This window comes from Lontra canadensis, unplaced genomic scaffold (assembly GCF_010015895.1).
Source record: "Lontra canadensis isolate GAN:19392208 unplaced genomic scaffold, GSC_riverotter_1.0 scaffold94, whole genome shotgun sequence".
Taxonomy (NCBI): domain Eukaryota; kingdom Metazoa; phylum Chordata; class Mammalia; order Carnivora; family Mustelidae; genus Lontra; species Lontra canadensis.
Window position 1 is genome coordinate 7,568,598 of NW_022631088.1, and position 17,543 is coordinate 7,586,140.

Consider the following 17,543-nt stretch of genomic DNA (forward strand, 5'->3'; position numbering starts at 1 on the left):
TCAAGCACCTGTCCCTGTCTCAGTGTCTGGGTGTCTCCCTCACGAGACTCGGCGCCGTGTGTGTGGGGGGCTCATTTCTTGTTCTCACCGTGCACCTGACCAGACTCCTCTTGGGAGGCCGTGTTGAACCAATGACCCCTCAGGAATTATGTTTCCCAGTTTAACGCGGCATCACTGCAGCCCGCTGTACTTCAGTTTCCTCGTGGGTCTGTTGTGGGGATTCAACAGAGACTGGAGCAAGTCACTTGGTCTTTGTTTTGTAGTCACTGAGGAGAAAACGTGCTGATTCTGTTCCCAAAGCAAAGACTGCTGGAGGGAGATCTTCTCAAAGATACACAGCAGAAAAGAATGGGATAAGGCTCCCCAGGGGCGGTGGGAATCCAGGGCTAGGGAGCTCTGAGTAGGGAGAGGGACAGGTGGGCAGGTCGTGGGGGTTTCCCAAGGAACCAACGTCCCAGCTGTCTCAACAGGTGGGAAGGGGACGAAAGGGCCGCCAGGCAGCGGCAACGGCAGGAGCGTGGGACCAGTCAAGCACGGGAAGCATCTGGGGGCTGGCCAGCAGGCCTGCTTGGCGGGCACTCCAGGACTGTGCGGCGGGAAGGAGGGGCGGGAATTCGGCTGAAAATAAAAAGACCCTGTGAGAGGTGAGCGAGGGAGAGCCGGGAGCTGGCAAGCCAGGCTGGTCCAGCGAGAGGGGAGGAGGGCTGGCCGGGGCAGGGCAGGGCAGGCCTGGAGGAGACAGAGGGAGAGAGTCCGCCGACCCTTCAGGGCCGGATCGCCAGGCCCCAAGACGGCCAGAGCCAGGGGGAGGCTGGCCAGGTCCCCCGGCCCTGCCCAGGCCGCAGGCGTAGCTGTGGTTGATTGTTTTATCTCACGGAGGCCCTGGGCGTCACCTCTCACCTAAGCACCACCTTGCAGGGCGGGCGGGGGCGGCCCTAGTGTGAGTCGCCGCGGCGCCCCGGGTCCCCGGGACGAGGCTCCCCGGCCAGCCCCGTCCCCCGGGAGGAGGCCTCCCCGGCCAGCCCCCCACTCCGGGACGAGGTGCCCCAGCGCGTCCCCGCACCGCCTGCAGCCTCGCCCGCGCGGCCGTGACGCCCGACGCCCGGGTCCGCGGGCCCGCGCCGGACGGGACCCAGCGCTCGCGGCAGGCCGCCGGACTCCCGCGACCACTCGTCGGTGACGCTGTCACACAACAAGAAGCGTCTGTGACGGTGCGAGCCGTCCCCAGTACTCGCACGAAGTTGCAAACTGCGGTGAGCAGCCGCGTCTCGCCGGTCCCCGCGCAGCGGCCGCCCCGGGAGGAGGGGGCGGGCCTTCCCGATGCTTCCGGGTCGCGTCTTTCTACGTTACTGCGAGGGGAGGCAGGCGATTGGTCAACAGAGACGGCGCCCGTCCAGGGCCGGACCAGACAGGGGCGGGACCGAGACTCAGGGGAGGGGCCTGATTGGGGGCGTGGCCCCCGCAGGGGGCGGGGCCCCAGCCCGGACTGCGCGACTGCGCAGTGCTGCCGCTGCTATCGTCGCAGCGCCAGGAGGGACGCGATGGCGGGCCCCGCGTGGATCTCCAAGGTGAGAGCCCGGCGGGCGGGTGAGCGGCGCGCGGGCTGCGCGGGCAGAGCGGCGGCGGCGCTGTGCGCGGGCCTCGACGGGCGCCGACGGTGCGGGCGGCCGTGCTCCGGGACAGGCGCGCGGGAGGCGGGCCAAGGTCACGGCCGGGCCAGCGTATGCCCGCTAGCGCCGCGCGGCTGCCGGGGTGGGGGTGGGGGTGGCCCGGGTGGCGCGGGGGTCCGAGCGCGGCCCGCGGGGCTGGCGGGGGGATGGTGTCCCGGGCGGAGGCCGCGCCGCTCGCCGGGACACCCGGGCCCGCCACACACGGCGCGGCCCCCCTCCCCGGCCCCGGGACATCCTACCCCGGGCCCCCGCCCTGTCCCTGCGGAGAGCCCCGCTACCTCGAGGAGACCTGTCGCTGCCCTTGACAGCTCGGGGCGGGGGCCGAACCCGGAAGGGGCGTCAGGGTCCCCCGCGGTTCCTGGGCTCGTTTCTGCAGACGCCGCAGCTCAAGGTCACGCGGGGAGTCGGGGTCGGAACTGGGGGCGGCCCCGGGCGTCCAGCTTCCTAGTTGTCGTTCCCATTCTCCCTACTCGTGGCCAAGGTCACCCACGTGACAGGCACAGGGAAGAGTAGGCCCTGGGTCTCCTGTTGCGCTTCAAGCATGGCCCCTGGAAATCTGCCGCAAGAAATACCCCCCCTTTTTTTTTTTTTTTTTTTTAAACTTAGTGCTATTTTTCTCCTTTGCTTTGACCTTAAAGAGCATCCCAGGTCACTGTGATTTAGGGACCAGAGCTCTCCTCTGGAAGTCTGCACCCCCGTCCCACCTAGGTTTGCATCTGGGGCAGCCCTGCTTGTGGCTGTGTGACCTTGAGCGGCCGCTTCACATCTCTGGTCTCGCGGGGCTGTCTGTAGGGGGTTGTTGGAGCGTTGGACTCGGTCCTGGGAGGGCAGGAGTTCACCAGAAGGCACAGCCCCGAAGCTTCCCCAGCATTCCGCGTCCATCTTGCACTCCCCCGTCGGCGGCGTTCCTGGGCCTCAGGGAGCGGGGTCTGCTTTGCCAGCCTCTCCAACCCGGCTTTGTGCATGACGGTCACTGTTCTGCCCCATTTGCTCCTGAAGGTGAAGTGATTTCTGGTCACGGTCTCAGCAGAAATCAAACCTTTCGTCACGGAGGTCGCCCCCACTTACTGCCTTGTCTTCGGTGGGTGCCTTGTGCTTGGGAGGTTGGGCTCAGGCGGCTGCCGGTGATGATGTGCCGGTTGCCAACTGCAAGGAAAAACCACATGGCGGGGGCTCAGAAGCTGCTGGGCTGTGGGATCCGATGAGGTTCTCCCCTGACGTGGTCGCCCGTGTGGCCCTTGGCCAGCATTGGACCTCTGTGGGGCCCGTTTCTCCGTTTAGGGTTTGGAGCGAGGAGGTGCTGCAGAGCCCCATGCCCCAGGATGCTGGGGATGCTGGGCTCATACTTCCAGCAGAGCAGTTCCTCTCTTAGGGGTACCTGCAGGGTTTAATCTGAAAAAGTGGTCTGCAGCTTAATCTTCTTTTCTAAAAAATGCTTTATTTAGAGAAAGTACTAGGTTTCTAAAGACCTTTCTGGTTCTGAAATGCCATAATTACAACGAGCAGGTTCCCCAGCAGCAAACATGTAGTGAGTGAGTACCAGCCATACATCCAACACTGTGTTTGTATATTTTTAAGTTGGATTGCGAAGCTGTAAAGGGAACAAGGAGCCGTGGATTGAGACGGCCCAGCACCTGAAGTCAGCCCAGTTCACGCACTGTGAGCCTGGCCCTAGTCTCCTTACCTGAAACGGGCCACTGATACCTGCCTCTCCAGGTTTTACAGCGGTAGCATAACATAATGTGTGTACAGATGCAGTGTGAAGTACAAGACAGTCTCTGCCTTAAAAAAAATCTCATTTTACTTACAGTTCTGGGTCATTTTAGTGACTTGGGTATATACTGCCTTATTCCAAGATCACATGGGAGAGATGACAAACGTTGACCATCTGAGAGAAAATCGTCCCAAGTATTAAGATGTTTGCTGGGGTGGGGACTTGTCAGATAAAAGAAATGGTCGAGGCTGGCCTGTGTCTCTCCAGAATGCATTCATTGAGCACCTCCTGTGAGCCCCGTGCTGTTGTCGGCATTGGAGGTCCGACAATGAAGACATAAAAATCTTTGTGCTTGTAGATTGACATTTTAAATCACGGGTTGGTTAGGTCTTTTGTCACAGAACATGGGCCCATTTTGTATGACTGTCTTCCCCCTCTTTCTCGCTGGGCTGGGCTGGGCAGACGCGCTCGTCACATTTTATCGTGTTGCTGTCACCGAGTGCTGTTACACAGCCTCTCTTCCAGGGGCCCGTCTGTCCGTGGATGAATCATGTTCTGGGATTAAGATTTTTGCCACCGGTTTTGGCACAGAGTGTTCTTTTGGGTCCAGAGGGATGACTGTACATGCCAGGTTAGAGAACACCAGTTCTTCCTACCTGCTGGGCTCTTGCTCGGTGTCTGGTTAGTGGACGCCAGGGTGACTGCAAAGGGTTGGGCCTTACGAGAACCGTCCCCAGGAGGGTAGACCAAGCCAGGGTGTAACAAATGGCTTATGTATCTAGCGTGAAAAAAAGTTACCTTTATAACATGTAATGAATTTTAGTACCTGTGGTCTATGGACCCAGTTTCTTAATAGGACTTTGTACTAGTTTCCAATGACTTCAGTTATTAAAGTTCAAAGTAACCTTTTAAAATGTGTTTCTAGTGTCTGGTAGCCAATGTACCAGTGGTAACATCTTGGGCTAGTGGGGTTAGGGGGTCACTGCTTTTTTCTGTATCCTCTTTCCTGACAATAATAATGATCACATGACTTGTATTACTAGAAAAATAAGTAAAATCTTCATTCTGGATGACATAGGTGTCAAATGGTATTAAATAAACTTTATTATATTTTGTCTTTATAAAGTGTAATTACTAAATACTCATGGGAGAAGAACAGGCACTTCCACTGGTTCTGTCAGTAGTTCCTTCCACCGAAGGAGCACTGGACTGGGAGTCAGGAGACTTGTAGTCTGGTCTCTGCAGCTGTAGGCAAATCCTGATCCTTGAGATAGCGATGCCTCCACCTGTGTAATGAGTGAGTTGGGCTCTGGAATTTTTAAGGATGCTTCCAGCTTAAAATGTGATAGTTTTCTTTGAATATGTGTTCCCCGCCCCCAAAATGACCCGGTAGTCAAGAATGTTGACTTAAAACCTTCCAGATCATCTGAGAAAATTTCTGTGTTTGAGTTCAAAGGGATAGTTTCATTTGACCCTCAGCATTTTTTGGCAACTTAAATTCATCAAGTGAAATGTAAAAGTACATAGTACTGAAATTTTCAAGGCAAAGGTAAGCAAAAAACCGAGGTTTTCAAATCTGAGATAGCTCGTCACATCGAGCTAATATAGAAGTTCCTGAATTATGTGTGCAGACTTGCCGCGTCCTCAGCCATCAGAAATGGCCTCATCTCTACTCCTCACTGTACGTGGTTTACTTCTGTGCGTGACATTTCTTTGTTGGTATTGATGTAGGTCTCTCGGCTGCTGGGGGCGCTCCGCAACCAAAAACAGGTGACCAGAGGTCTTGCTGGTGGTGTGAGTATAATTACATCTTTTATTTTTTCCTTTTAGAAGTTTCTCAAGAAAGATGCTCTAACACATTTATGATACAGTTTTTTGTTGCCATTTACTTAAAATTCGGGAAAACCGTGTCCCACTTAGACTGGATATTTAGATTCTTGGCTGACATGCTTAAATTCATCGGATCACTTGCACTTTTAAGAATTCCCTCACAGCTGGCTCTGTTAAGCCTGTCACATTGATGTCTTAAAGGAGCCTGGTTAAAAATAGAAATCACCCTTGAGCCTGTCGCCTCCCTTCGCAATCTCACTTTGGTAAGATGGTTTTTTTTGAAACTAGTACAAGTTGAGAGAAAATTGTTGAGAAGCTTCAAAGCCTGCTTTGCATTTTTATTTTGTGAGCTTCCCTAAAAACCGTAGAGGGACCGCTGTTAGGAGGGCCCCCGACTTGTCTGAGCCTCTCACAGTCTTTGTAGACATGTTAGTGAACCTCCCATTTCTCATTAAATCTGCTGCTTTTAGAACCCCCAGCCTGGAATTCTGTGCTTCAAGAGCTGATACCACACTGTTAGAGCATTCTAAGACTGTGGGTCAGCAACTTCCTGTGGGTTTTTTTTACCCCCTTCTTACAGAATCAGATTGGATTCCATAATTCTCTGCTCCCGTACAACGTCTTACTCTGGGAGGGGTTTGTAAGACCTTCAAACCTCTTTTCTTCCATTGACTTTCTGTACTGTGGAAGAAAAGTGGATTCTTCTGGTGGCCTGATGACGTTTGTTTTACGTGGTGGGAGAGCAGGAAGAAGAAGCCAAAGGGTTCTTTGGGCTCCTGCTTGTGCAAAAGACGCAGAACGAGGCTTGCATTTCAAGCGTCAGGCTGGCCGCGCTAGCGTTTTGGAGGCGCTCAGAGCTGACCGGACGAACTGTGCTCTCTGCTTGATTTAAGCTGTCCGTTTCGTAAAGATATTTGCCTGGTGGGACGGGGTTATATTTGAAAGAAATAGGAAGAGGAACTAAATTTTTAAAACATGTCTTCGGTAATAACAGAGAAATTCAGAAATAGTCCACCTGCTCAGTGAGTATCAGCGGAAGGCAAACGACCAGTGACCCTTGAGTCTGTGGTCTAGAACAGTGTAGCGCAGGCAGCTACACAGGAAAAGACCAGGGACCGCAGTCTGGGCCAGACTTCCCGCTGAGAGCAAGTCCCCGTGAGACCTGTTGTTTCCAAATGGGGAGAGGCTGTGTGAATATGGTCTTACCTCACTGAGGTCCCATCGTCACGTCCCTTTATACATTTTTATTTCTACGTTTGAAATGCCGGCTTGATTGTTTGAGTCTTTGTCCTAAAGCTCTGGTGTTGCGTTATAAACACCCTTGTCATTCTGTGGCTAACTCAGACTCTCAGGTGTGACCATACTTGCTGCTCTTGTAGGCCCCACAGAAACTCTGCCAGGCTCCCTAGGTGACACTTGTCACTGAGGCGCTGGTGTCACAGAGGGACTCAGGAAAGTGGGGACCCCCTTGTGATTGGAAGTCCGATGTTCTCTGAGTTCTAGAACAGACCGCAGCAGTCCTCTGGGAACGTGTTTAAAAGTGTTTTTAAGCCTGAGCAGCTGGGGGAGGACAGACCTCCCCAGAGTCCCCGTGGCGAGGGAGCAGTTGCCTTCATGGGAAGCCCTCCGAATTCCAGTGACGGAGCATGGTGGGAACTCTGTTCTCTCAGTTGCCCAGACGTGAATTAATTGGCCTCTTTGTAGCTTGTCTGAAAAAAAAATCAATTGGGAAGTCTGCTTAGTAGTTGATTTTGTGTTATCTGAAGAGCATCACGTAAGCCTTACGAAGGCCTCGGAACTCAGGTGGAGAGTAGAGTCTCTTCTCTTGAGGGACGTCTCTCTTCCTGAAGGCCTTCCGGTCTTCCTGAGCAGCCCCCTGGGAGCTGGATTGCTCTACGAGTGATGTTCTTTCCGGACCTCCCAGCGTTAACCCTGACTGTCCTCTTTGGTGATTCTCACGCTCAGGTTCAGACAGTCACTCTAATTCCAGGCGACGGCATCGGCCCCGAGATCTCAGCTGCCGTGATGAAGATTTTTGATGCCGCCAAAGTAAGTGCCGGGAAAATTCCTGCGGTGATCATTTCTCGAGAACTTTCCTTGGGCAGTTGGAGTGTGTGAGCTCTTGGGATAACTTGTGGGAGGTGGGGCGGTGTTGCCCGTCGCCGCGACCCTGGCTCAGAGCGACTCGCTGCGGCAGCGGGGACAGGAGCGTGGGCTGGCTTCGTCTTGCGCAGTCACGCGAGTCGTGCCGCTGGGCCGTGGGCTCAGCCCTGCCAGTCCCCCGTCCGCCTCGTCCCTGCCTTCCTGCAACCCGACTAGAGCTGCTGTTTCAAAAAACCGCCTAGGAGATTTTGAAAGATGAAACCACATTCCCGCTGTGGGGTCACCCTGAAGCATGGGAATGATTATCGTGGCGGCCCAGCCTTCAGCACAGGGGTCGCTTCGGAGCACGTCTCCGTGAGCAACAGCCCCTCGGAGGGGCAGGTGGTGCGCAGAGCTGGGGGGCTGCTCCCCCGCTGAGCGCCCTGTGGAGAAGGACCCCCCACACCAGGGGCATCTCCTGTGCCGGCTGCCGGGGCGCATCCGGGGAAGGAGGGGACCCTGGCGGGCCCCTATGTGCATTATAGACCATATCTGGGGTTTCCCCACAGCTGTACGCGGTACAGCCGACATGCCACATGCTCGCTGGTTTGCAACGTGAGGTCCAAGTCCGTGGTATTCAGTGCATGCTCTGAGCTGTGCGGCCGGCTCCACGGTCTAGTTTTAGACTGTTCTCACCCCCCAAACAGAAATCTTAACCCTCCTTAGCACTCGCCGCCCGTTCCCCAGCCCTCCCAGCCTGCCCTCCCTCCGCCGGCCCCAGGTCACCCCTTGGCAACTTTCTGTCCGTACACTGGCCTCTTCTGGACACTTCTTATGCATAGTTTTCTACTGCGTGGTCTTCGATGATCGGATGATTTCTACTTCACACCCGTGTCGTAGGCGGCCGTGTTTCTCCTCTCGCTGCGATGCTCTGACTCTAGCCGCGGTAGGAGTTGCGAGAAAAATAAGGGGGCCGGTGGCAGCTTGGTGCGGACTGGACAGGCTGGCACGCAGAGGCCCTCCGGTCACAGTAGGGAATGACATCTCTTCTCGCGTGCCAGGAACTTTCTGGACCTTTATTGTGCGTTTTCACCAGTCCCCCTGACGTGGAAGACGGGTCCTCGGAGGTGGGTGCCGGTCACCCCCGAGGCCTGCAGCTCACTGTGCTCTGTGTCGCCACATCTAGGCGCCCATTCAGTGGGAGGAGCGGAATGTCACGGCCATCCAAGGACCCGGAGGAAAGTGGATGATCCCTCCCGAAGCCAAAGAGTCCATGGATAAGAACAAGATGGGCTTGAAAGGTAGTGGCCGTACGGGCTCGGGCAGTCTCTGCGCCACGTGCTGTGCTCTGGCAGGGCTGCGCCGTCGGAGCTAGGGCTGACTGCGCTGGCGTGCGGCTGACACACGCACGTGGCTGGGGTGTGCAGCACGGAGGGTCGCCTTCCCTGCCCTCCCGCCGGCCCGGCACGAAGCGGCCTGGTCACAGCGAGGTGGTTTCTCACTTGGGCCTGTTTTCCCCAGTGAGAACAGTACAGGCTTGCCGGCCAGTGTCAAACGGAAGTGTGTGTTTTGGTTCACCCAGATTTACCTTTGCACACTTTCCACGTTTTTATTATTTTAATTAATACGTGCTTCAGGTCATGATTGAAAACACAAGCGCATGCCTGGGTCCCGTGGAGCACAGGCTGCGGGTGTGGACACGTGCGAGTCCAAATGCCCTCTCTGCCCCTCAGCGCCGGGGGCTCTGCGGGTTTCTTACTTTTGCTTTTGTTGTTTTCCCTTCACTTTTAGTTTATTTATTTTTTTTTAGTTTTCAATATATTTATTTTTTTGACAGAGCACAAGCAGGGGGAGGGAAGCAGGCTCCCTGCTGAGCAGAGAGCCCGATGTGGAGGCTCAGTCCCAGGACCCTGGGATCATGACCTGAGCTGAAGGCAGAGGCTTAACCCACTGATCCACCCAGGCGTCCCTTCCCCTAAATGACAGTGGGAATGTTGTCACCTTGTAGGTGGTGGGGAGGGTCAGATACTGCCACTCCCAGTCCTCCCCCGGGAGGTGTGTGGTGTTTTTGAGTGCAGTAATGTTCCAGAAGGCTTCCAGGCAACTCTTCCTCCTTTGTTTGAGTCAGGGAGGGGGTACAGTCAGAGACAGGCCTTCTGCACGGCAGCCCGGGTGGGTTAGCGGGTGGCCTGGGTGTGCCCGGCGGAAGCACGCCCGGTGCACGTGTCACCAGACACTTCTTATCCTGACTACGCCCCAGTGGGAAAGTGAAGCAAGGGAAAACTGGAACTTCAAGTCAACTTTCTGTACTTGTGTCCATAAAGAAGAAGAAAAGGCAGCCCCAGAACGTACCCTGTTGTCATCTGGGTGTCCTTCTTTATCACAGGACCTTTAAAGACCCCAATAGCAGCTGGTCACCCATCTATGAATTTATTGCTGCGGAAAACGTTCGACCTTTATGCTAACGTCCGTCCGTGTGTCTCGATCGAGGGCTATAAGACCCCTTACACCGACGTGAACATCGTCACCATCCGGGAGAACACGGAAGGCGAGTACAGCGGCATCGAGCATGTGGTACGTTCGTCTCACGCACTTTCTCACTCGCGTCGCCTTCTGTGCACTTGGGACTGTCACTCGGATTCCCGGCTGTCGGGAGCCCCTTGCGGGGACGGCTCACCGTGACCCCTGTGAGCTGGGGGCTCAGACCCCGGCCTGGGGCGGGCGTCTGCTGGGAGTCCCGATTCCCCTCACAGGTGTGTTCTGGGGCAGGTGGCCTCTGCACCTCAGTTGTCCCCATCCGTTCTGTGGGCCCCGTGACACCTGCCTCCCGGGGCCGGGGCTGCTGTGAGCCCTGCGCATCCCCCGTGGCGGGGTGCCCAGCACCAGCTGCGCAGTGAGGCCGGACCCGCTCCCCCTCAGATCGTGGACGGGGTTGTGCAGAGCATCAAGCTCATTACCGAGGAGGCCAGCAGGCGCATCGCGGAGTTCGCCTTCGAGTACGCCCGCAACAACCACCGGAGCAACGTCACGGCTGTGCACAAAGCCAACATCATGTGAGTCCCTGCTGGGCCGGGGCCCTGCTTGCCGTCGGGGGCTCAGCGACTGGCGTCCCTTCCTTCTCCCCGGCCAGTGGGCCGGGCAGCTCTGTCTGTGAGTGGAGTGGGGGGAGGAGGGACTAGGCATCATTGGAGCAAGACACTGGAGACCGCATCCCCAGCTGGTGTGGCCGCCTAGCCGAGGCCACGCAGGTTGAAGGCCAGGCACGTGTGCCGTCCCAAGTGGGTTGGGGCAGCATCTCTGACACGGCCGTGTGCCAGGGGCTGCCCAGCCAGCGCCGTCTGATGGGTCCTCGGCGGTCACCCTCTGCTCACCCCAGGTGGCTGAGGGCAGCTCTGGACGGGTGCAGACACGGTTCCCTGACCCGCGAGAGGGCTGGAGTGTGTCCAGTGGTAAAACCATTTAAAGGAGTCAGTCTTAATGTTTTCTTATATTTCTTCATTTTTGCTGGACAGAACTCTTAAAAATAATAGTTTTTATTACGATCAGACTATTTTACATTTTTATGCCCTTTTGTACTTCCAGAAAAATCCCCATTTTTAGTTTGCTTTTTATTAACTGCCTAAAAAATAATTTTACTATGATTGAAATCAGATGTCTGGGCTTCTGGTACTAACATTTCTTGAACTTAACTTTGCTCTCTGACCTGACCCTTTTCTTTCTGCAAACCTTTCTTTCAACCATTTTTATTTGATTAAATACAGGCGAATGTCAGATGGGCTTTTTCTGCAAAAATGCAGGGAAGTTGCTGAAAACTGTAAAGATATTAAGTTTAATGAGATGTACCTTGATACAGTGTGTCTGAATGTAAGTATAAGTGCTTGCTCGCCTGCCTTCTGTGGCTGTCATGGGCGCAGCAGCCCAGCTGCTGGTCGCTGAACACGCTGTGCGTCCCTCGCAGATGGTCCAGGACCCGTCGCAGTTCGACGTTCTCGTTATGCCGAATCTGTACGGAGACATCCTCAGGTGAGCCCAGCTCTGCGTCGTCGTGCCTGTAGTTCATTTGCACGTGCCCTGAAGTGCATGCGGCTTAAGGAGTTCATTCAAATACAAAAAGTACAGCGTGTGTCTGATGAGTTGTGTCCTGGCGCGTTGGTGGGGACGTCAGTGATCACGTGTTGGATGGCTGATTCGTTTAATTTGCCACATCGGCTCTGGGCTGTGCTCTGATGATCTGCCCTCTTCCCCGTCTGAGAGGTTCTGTTGGTTGGTTGGCTGGTTGCAGTGTGTGTAGCCAGGAGGCAAGCCTTTGTACAAAATTGTTGTGACTTTTGACATCATTTCAGACTTACAGAAAAGTTACAAGATGGACAAGGAACTGGTGTGTCCCCTACCCCCCGCCAGCGCACCCCTGCTAACGTCCCTTCTCCCTCTCGCGCTCAGCCTGCCTTCCCCCTCCTGGTGGGCCCCTCCCCAGCACGCGCAGAGGTGGCCGTTCCTGCTACGTCTGTTAGTCGGCATTCTGCCGTGACAGTCCGCTTCCCTTCTCTCACAGTTACTTGTGTCCTTCTGTCTGTTTGACTCACGGGTATAACCGTCACAACCGTTATCTGTATTAGTCAGCGCATGTCCCTTTGAGCTGTCGTGTCTTCTGGATACAGCCCGCCGTCTGCTTTCTGGAACAGTCAGCTGCCTCCGGCCCATCCTGGTTTTCTACCTGTGGTCCCAGATCAGCTGTTTCTCCAAGGATCTCTGGTTCCCTTTGGCAGAGAATGGAGTCTGGGGCACCTGGGGGGCGCAGTGGGTTGAGTGTCTGCCTTCAGCTCAGGTCATGATCTCAGGGTCATGGGATCGAGTCCCGCGTCAGGCTCCCTACTCAGTGGGAAGCCTGCTTCTCCCTCTGCCTCTTCTGCTCCCCCTGCTTGTGCTCGCTCTCTCTCTGTCAAATAAATAAATAAAATCCTTAAAAAATATTAGATAAAATCCAAAGTCTGGGCGAGGTGTTTAATTTTTCAGAACACCCTTTGAAATGTTTTTCTGCCCCCAGTGACCTGTGTGCGGGACTGATTGGAGGTCTTGGTGTGACACCAAGTGGCAACATTGGAGCCAACGGGGTCGCGATCTTCGAGTCGGTAAGGACCCGGGTGACACGGGAAAAGCAGCGTTCACTTAGGAATGGCCCGAGGGTCCGGGACGGGTTCTCTGCACAAATATGGTTCAAGTGTTGAGTTTTCCCGGGAGTCATAAGAAAACAGTGCTTTCATTGGGTTGTTTGTATAAGCATGGTTCATCCATCCATCTCCCTCTTCTTTGTTTTGTGTCCTTGTTACTGTGTGTCCTTCCTCGGTTACAGCGCGGGGCTGGAAGTTGGAAAGGGTCGTCAGTCTGCATTGCTGCACTTTACCCGTTATTCTGGCTCTTTATTTTCCTGAGGCTTTCTGTCCTGGCCCCGTGGCTGATGATAAGGGACGTGGTGGGGCGCAGCCCCACGTGCCTGGGAGGGGACTGTTGTTGTCCCCCTGACCGTGTTTGCGTTTCTCACCGGTAGGTTCATGGCACCGCCCCGGACATCGCGGGCAAGGACATGGCCAACCCCACGGCCCTCCTGCTCAGCGCCGTCATGATGCTGCGGCACATGGGCCTTGTCGACCACGCGGCGAGGGTGGAGGCCGCGTGCTTTGCCACGATTAAGGATGGGAAGGTACGGGTTGCCCTCTTGGGCACGCTGCGTCCGGGCGGAGGAAGCAGGCATCGGCTCCCGAGCACACGCGGTGTGTGCTCTGGGGAGAGGAGCTGCGGGTTTCTCCAGGGAGGCCTGGGAAGCACTGGCACAGAGACACCCGTGTGCTGCGGGAGGAGCCACGGTTCGGGGCCCGGAGCCTGCGAGGCCTCGATGTCCTGTCTTGGGCGCACGATCTGGGCCAGGTCCCTGCCCCTTCCCCCGCAAACCCGGGTGATGTCCCTGATAAGGTCTGCTTGGTCTTCCACAGCCAGGGGAGTGGAGGTTCCGGCCGTGGGGGCGGGGGGTCGAGCGGTTTGTGCAAGTCAGGCGTGTGGAGACGGAGCCCTCCATGTGCGTTGTGAGAGTAAGACAGCTTTCGTAAAAGCAGCCATCGTGGCTGTCAGGACTGTGTGACTGTGTGTTCCCCACACACGGCATCTCCGTCTGGCTCCACCCCTTTGGGAGGTCTGGGACGGGAGCATCCCTTTCCCCCGGTGAGGGAACCTACCTTGTCCAAGGTCCCACCGCTGCTCCAGGGTGGCCAGGCTGGCGCACAGTCAGGCTGGAGCCCGGCCTGGTGGTTCTGCGCGTGGGCAGGGAGGAGGCTGGGCCTCGAAGGCACAGGCTCTGTTCCGAGCCGCCGTACCAGCCCCGCAGGGTTCCACAGTGGCCCTTGGAGCTGTGCGGGAGGCGGTGGGACGCGGCGGGATGGGAGAACTAAGTGTCTCGGGGTCCCTTTGTGAGCGAAGGGAGGACAGGCTGGTGGACGACTGGGCTGCAGGGGGGAATCCCTCCTCAGAGGAGAGTCAGGGAGCCAGCAGTCTGGAGCGCCCGGCGGGCCGTCTCCGAGGACTGGGAGCCGCCCGGTCTCCGGCTCATGAGTCAGGCACCGCGGGATTCACGCTGTCCCTTCAGTTCGTTTCTCACCTTCCCCAAATAGGTCAACTTTGTTTTTTAAACTTTGAAACTTCCCCAAGGGATTTGTGCTTCGTTTAAAGGTCCACCATCAACTGTTTTCTTAGGGTCTGCTGTACTGACAGAGGCACAGTTCTGGAGAGCCTCCCTCCCCTGTCGCGAGCGTGTCCTGGCCTCGCCAGGTGTTGCGTGTGCGCTAACAGGCCCGTCATCCTGGGTGGGGGCCTTGCTCTCTGCGGGGCGGCCGGGCCAGCTCAGCCCGTGTCTCCCCCGGGGCGCTCTGGGAGGCCGGCCTGGCTTTGCTCTAGTGCGTGGCTGCCTTTTATCTTCATTCTTTTCTTCTCCCAGAGCTTAACAAAAGATTTAGGAGGCAACGCAAAGTGCTCCGACTTCACGGACGAGATCTGTCGTCGAGTACGAGATCTGGATTGAGGCCCCGCGAGCGGCGTCTGTGGCCGTCAGTCTCACCGGCCACGCAGGTCCCGCCCGTCGTGCCCACGTTTGCTCCGCTTCTTTCCTGATGGGCCGCTTAGATGTTGCCTTTTCTGAACAAAGTCTGTGCAGAGGCTGCTGGTGACGTCCCCAGGCCTGCTCTCCGAGGACTTTCCCCAAGTGCTTGTTTTATTTATTCGGTGTCTATCCAGTATATGTTTTTTGTAAATTCTGAGTGGACTGTATCGTTTGCCATGTTAATCATTTTACATTTCGGTTAAAACGGTTTTTCCTCAGCTGTAAATACGATACAGAATTAATAAGAGAAAACATAACTTTTTAAAGAAAATCTGTTTTCCTTGGTTTATGAAGAATGTAATAGAAACAAAATAGATTATCGACATGTTAGTAAAGGTGATAATCTTATAAAGCTACACGGGCATGGGAGAGGTCTCCTGGAAAGTTCAGGTCAAAACCAGTGGATAACGGCATATTTCTTAGTGATGTGGGGAGTAGACAGGCGCGTCCTTCAATGTGAACTACTGATATGAATAAAGACTTTGAGAACTACGTAACGGGCGATGTAATTTTTGTTAGTAACGTTTGTGGGTTCGGTTACTTTGTTACCTGGAGACGCACCCTTTTCGGGGAGAGCTTTAGCAGAGTGGAGGGGCGGCCGCAGGACCCTGTAGCACATGTCCCTCTGCCCGTAGCAGCCCAAGGCCCCTACTGCCTCAATTGCGACTGCAGTTAAACTGGGGGTGCTGGCCGGCCTGCCCTGTCCCCAGGGCACCGAGTCACTGCCTGCTGTCCTGCCTTAGCGGCGCCAGTGAGAGATGAGCCCGTGGTCCAGCCTGGGCTCCGCCACTGACCCCCTCCCCAGGCCCCCCACCCCTTTACCCACCTAGCACCTTTGTCCTTTATGTGAGACGCTAAGTCACTCTTGTTAGCGACTCCCGTCCTCTCTTGCATCCCGCGTGGCGTTGTGGACCCCCGGGCTTCGCATACTGTGCCCTGAGCACGCGGGATTCCTTAGCAAGGGCCCCGTCTGGGTGCTGCCCCAGGCTGGTCCCCACACTCTAACGTGTGTCTCAGTCTGTTCAGGCCGTGGCTTCCTCTGCTCAGCTGGATGGCGCCAACGATCGTGGCTCTTGGGTCTGCTGTGATAGAGAAGTCCAGAACGGACTGAGGGGTATCCTTTTACCACCCGTCTCCTGGCGGGGTTCCGTGCGTTTGGGGTGTGGGGCTGGCGCAGGCCGCCAGCCTTTATAGTGTGCACCCCTCAACGCCATCCTGTGCCCCGCGGCCTCCGGGGCGCGATGGTCCCATGGGTGAAACACCCACGACTGTGACCCGGCCCTCCTGCTCAACGGACAAGAAAAACCAGGTCCTTTTTGGCGATTCTGTTAAACGGTTTAATACTCAAGTCACAGCCGCACAGTCAGATAGACAGCAGTGGTTTTATTAAGCGCCAGATCAGCTGGCAAGTGTGAGGTGTCCTGGTGCCGGGACAGGCACAGAAGCGGCCACGGTTCCAGGCAGGTCAGCTCGGAGGTGAGTTCTAAGTACTGGCTCTCCTGCAGCGTGCAAAGGAGCTCCAGCCGTCCTCCCCACTGTCCTCCTCATCGTCCTCCCCAACGCGAGCTAGCGACCTGCCTGCTACTTCTCGGGGGAGAGCTGAGCTCATGCGTCACCTGAACAAAAAGCAATGCTTAAAATTAAAACTACCCACATGGGAAGCTTCTGGGAGTCGTCAGTTGCTGCTGGCACCGGACCGGCAAATGTAGATGCCAGTGTCGTGGCCAGACACGGAGACCTCACAGCCCTGCTAGGTGTCCGTGCACCCAGACCGAAGGCGACCCGGAGCTCAGGCCAGCCCTCCAAAAGGCCTGCTGTCTTCAGCGGAAGCTGGGAGGATGTCCCCTGATTACTTCTTTTGCTCTTGGTAAAAAGAGTCGATGATGTCTTTGTACTTGTCCAGAACTGTGAGCCGTTTCAGCTTCATTGTCGGACCTAAAGGAGCGATTGGAAAGAGGGAGTGAGGCCTGGACGCCGCGAAACCTGAGAAGGTGTGTGTAAGGATCTGAGTGCGGCCAGCCCGCAGGGTGGCGCCCAGTGACCCACCCCTGCGACTACAACCCCGCGCCCCCCTCCACTGCTCCAGCATCGTCCCCGTAGCCTAAGGGCCACCAGGCATCACGAAAGACCAGGAGGTGCTGCCTGCCTTATCCTGCACCCGTTTCTGGTCCCCCCTAAGCGTTTCCTGTTCTGTCTCTCGGGTGAATCAATGACAAAGACAGACTGCACAACTACGGTTTCTGTCCGGGGCTCTCGGCGAGCCACCATGCCGGGAGCACATGGGCAGCCTCGGGACAAGGCTGCGGCCAACAGCCGCGGGCGAGCAGGCAAGGGGCTGACCTTCTGACGAGCTGCTGGGGACCCTGCACACGAAAGCACGGAGTGCTGCGCTTTGTTTGCCCGACGTGGGGTGGGGAGACCGGGAGTACCACCTCTGCCGACCGAGGTCCTTCCTAAATCCCTGTCCGTGCTCCACTAAAGCACAGTCACAAGGGCTGCGACGTAGCTTGGGGGCAGCTTAGAGGCCGAACGCACTCTGGGCTGTGACACCGGACACTTCAAAATGAAAGGCCTTTCCGGAGGCTGGTTAGAGAGGACACCTGCCTTCCCCCTGTTCATGCCAGCCAGCCAGATGCGCTCCAAGCTCTGAGGGCCTCTCAGCGTCCTGCTGCCTCACGGGCCAGAGGCTGTTCTAGAAACCATCCCGCCTCCCCCGGCCGCGAACCACGAGCCACAGCCAAGAGCGACTTCTCTGTCCAGCCGGGGTTGTACCGCAGCTTCCCCGGTTTTGTGGACCACAGTCCAGAAAGTCTTCCTTTATCTGTACATAAGCTGAGCCCCCAGAGCCAGGGCCTTGGGGTCTGTCTGCTGCTCCCACTGTGATTTCAGGGGAGAACGGCCCCCAAGTCAAAGTTAAAGGTTGTACGTTCAAATTCATAGGCTCCAGCACACACGTAGTGCTCGCGGCAGACTCTCCCCGGGCGCAAGCAGGCACCGCGCAACTGTGTCCTCCTGCCAGGAGGAGGGGGCCGTCCGTGGCTCTCTGCTTGCCCTGGCTGCTTCCCGCCAGCCTGCCGTGGCCCCTGCCTGCCCACACGGCCCC

General features: G+C 56.4%; 2 protein-coding genes across 3 annotated transcripts in view; one reads left to right on the plus strand and one right to left on the minus strand.

Annotated features, from left to right (window-relative positions):
- Positions 1-1,499: 1,499 nt before the first annotated feature.
- IDH3A (isocitrate dehydrogenase (NAD(+)) 3 catalytic subunit alpha) lies at positions 1,500-14,937 on the plus strand. Of its 2 annotated transcripts, none has more exons than XM_032836796.1 (11): positions 1,500-1,568; positions 5,116-5,178; positions 7,180-7,263; positions 8,483-8,597; positions 9,683-9,870; positions 10,216-10,349; positions 11,058-11,160; positions 11,255-11,319; positions 12,341-12,425; positions 12,842-12,994; positions 14,279-14,937. In XM_032836796.1, the coding sequence occupies exons 1-11, from the start codon at positions 1,542-1,544 to the stop codon at positions 14,360-14,362; spliced, it is 1,101 nt and encodes a 366-aa protein (XP_032692687.1). In that variant the 5' UTR covers positions 1,500-1,541; the 3' UTR covers positions 14,363-14,937. The 2 variants fall into 2 exon arrangements, with proteins under 2 accessions (XP_032692687.1, XP_032692688.1); XM_032836797.1 differs by having other exon boundaries at positions 1,502-1,568; positions 5,116-5,154.
- Positions 14,938-16,251: 1,314 nt separating this feature from the next.
- ACSBG1 (acyl-CoA synthetase bubblegum family member 1) overlaps positions 16,252-17,543 on the minus strand; it is a 30,378-nt gene continuing 29,086 nt past the window's right edge. Inside the window, exon 16 of the mRNA XM_032836914.1 lies at positions 16,252-16,375. Within this exon, the coding sequence (XP_032692805.1) occupies positions 16,290-16,375 (86 nt within the window). The 3' untranslated portion in view covers positions 16,252-16,289. The remainder of the gene's footprint in view (positions 16,376-17,543) is intronic.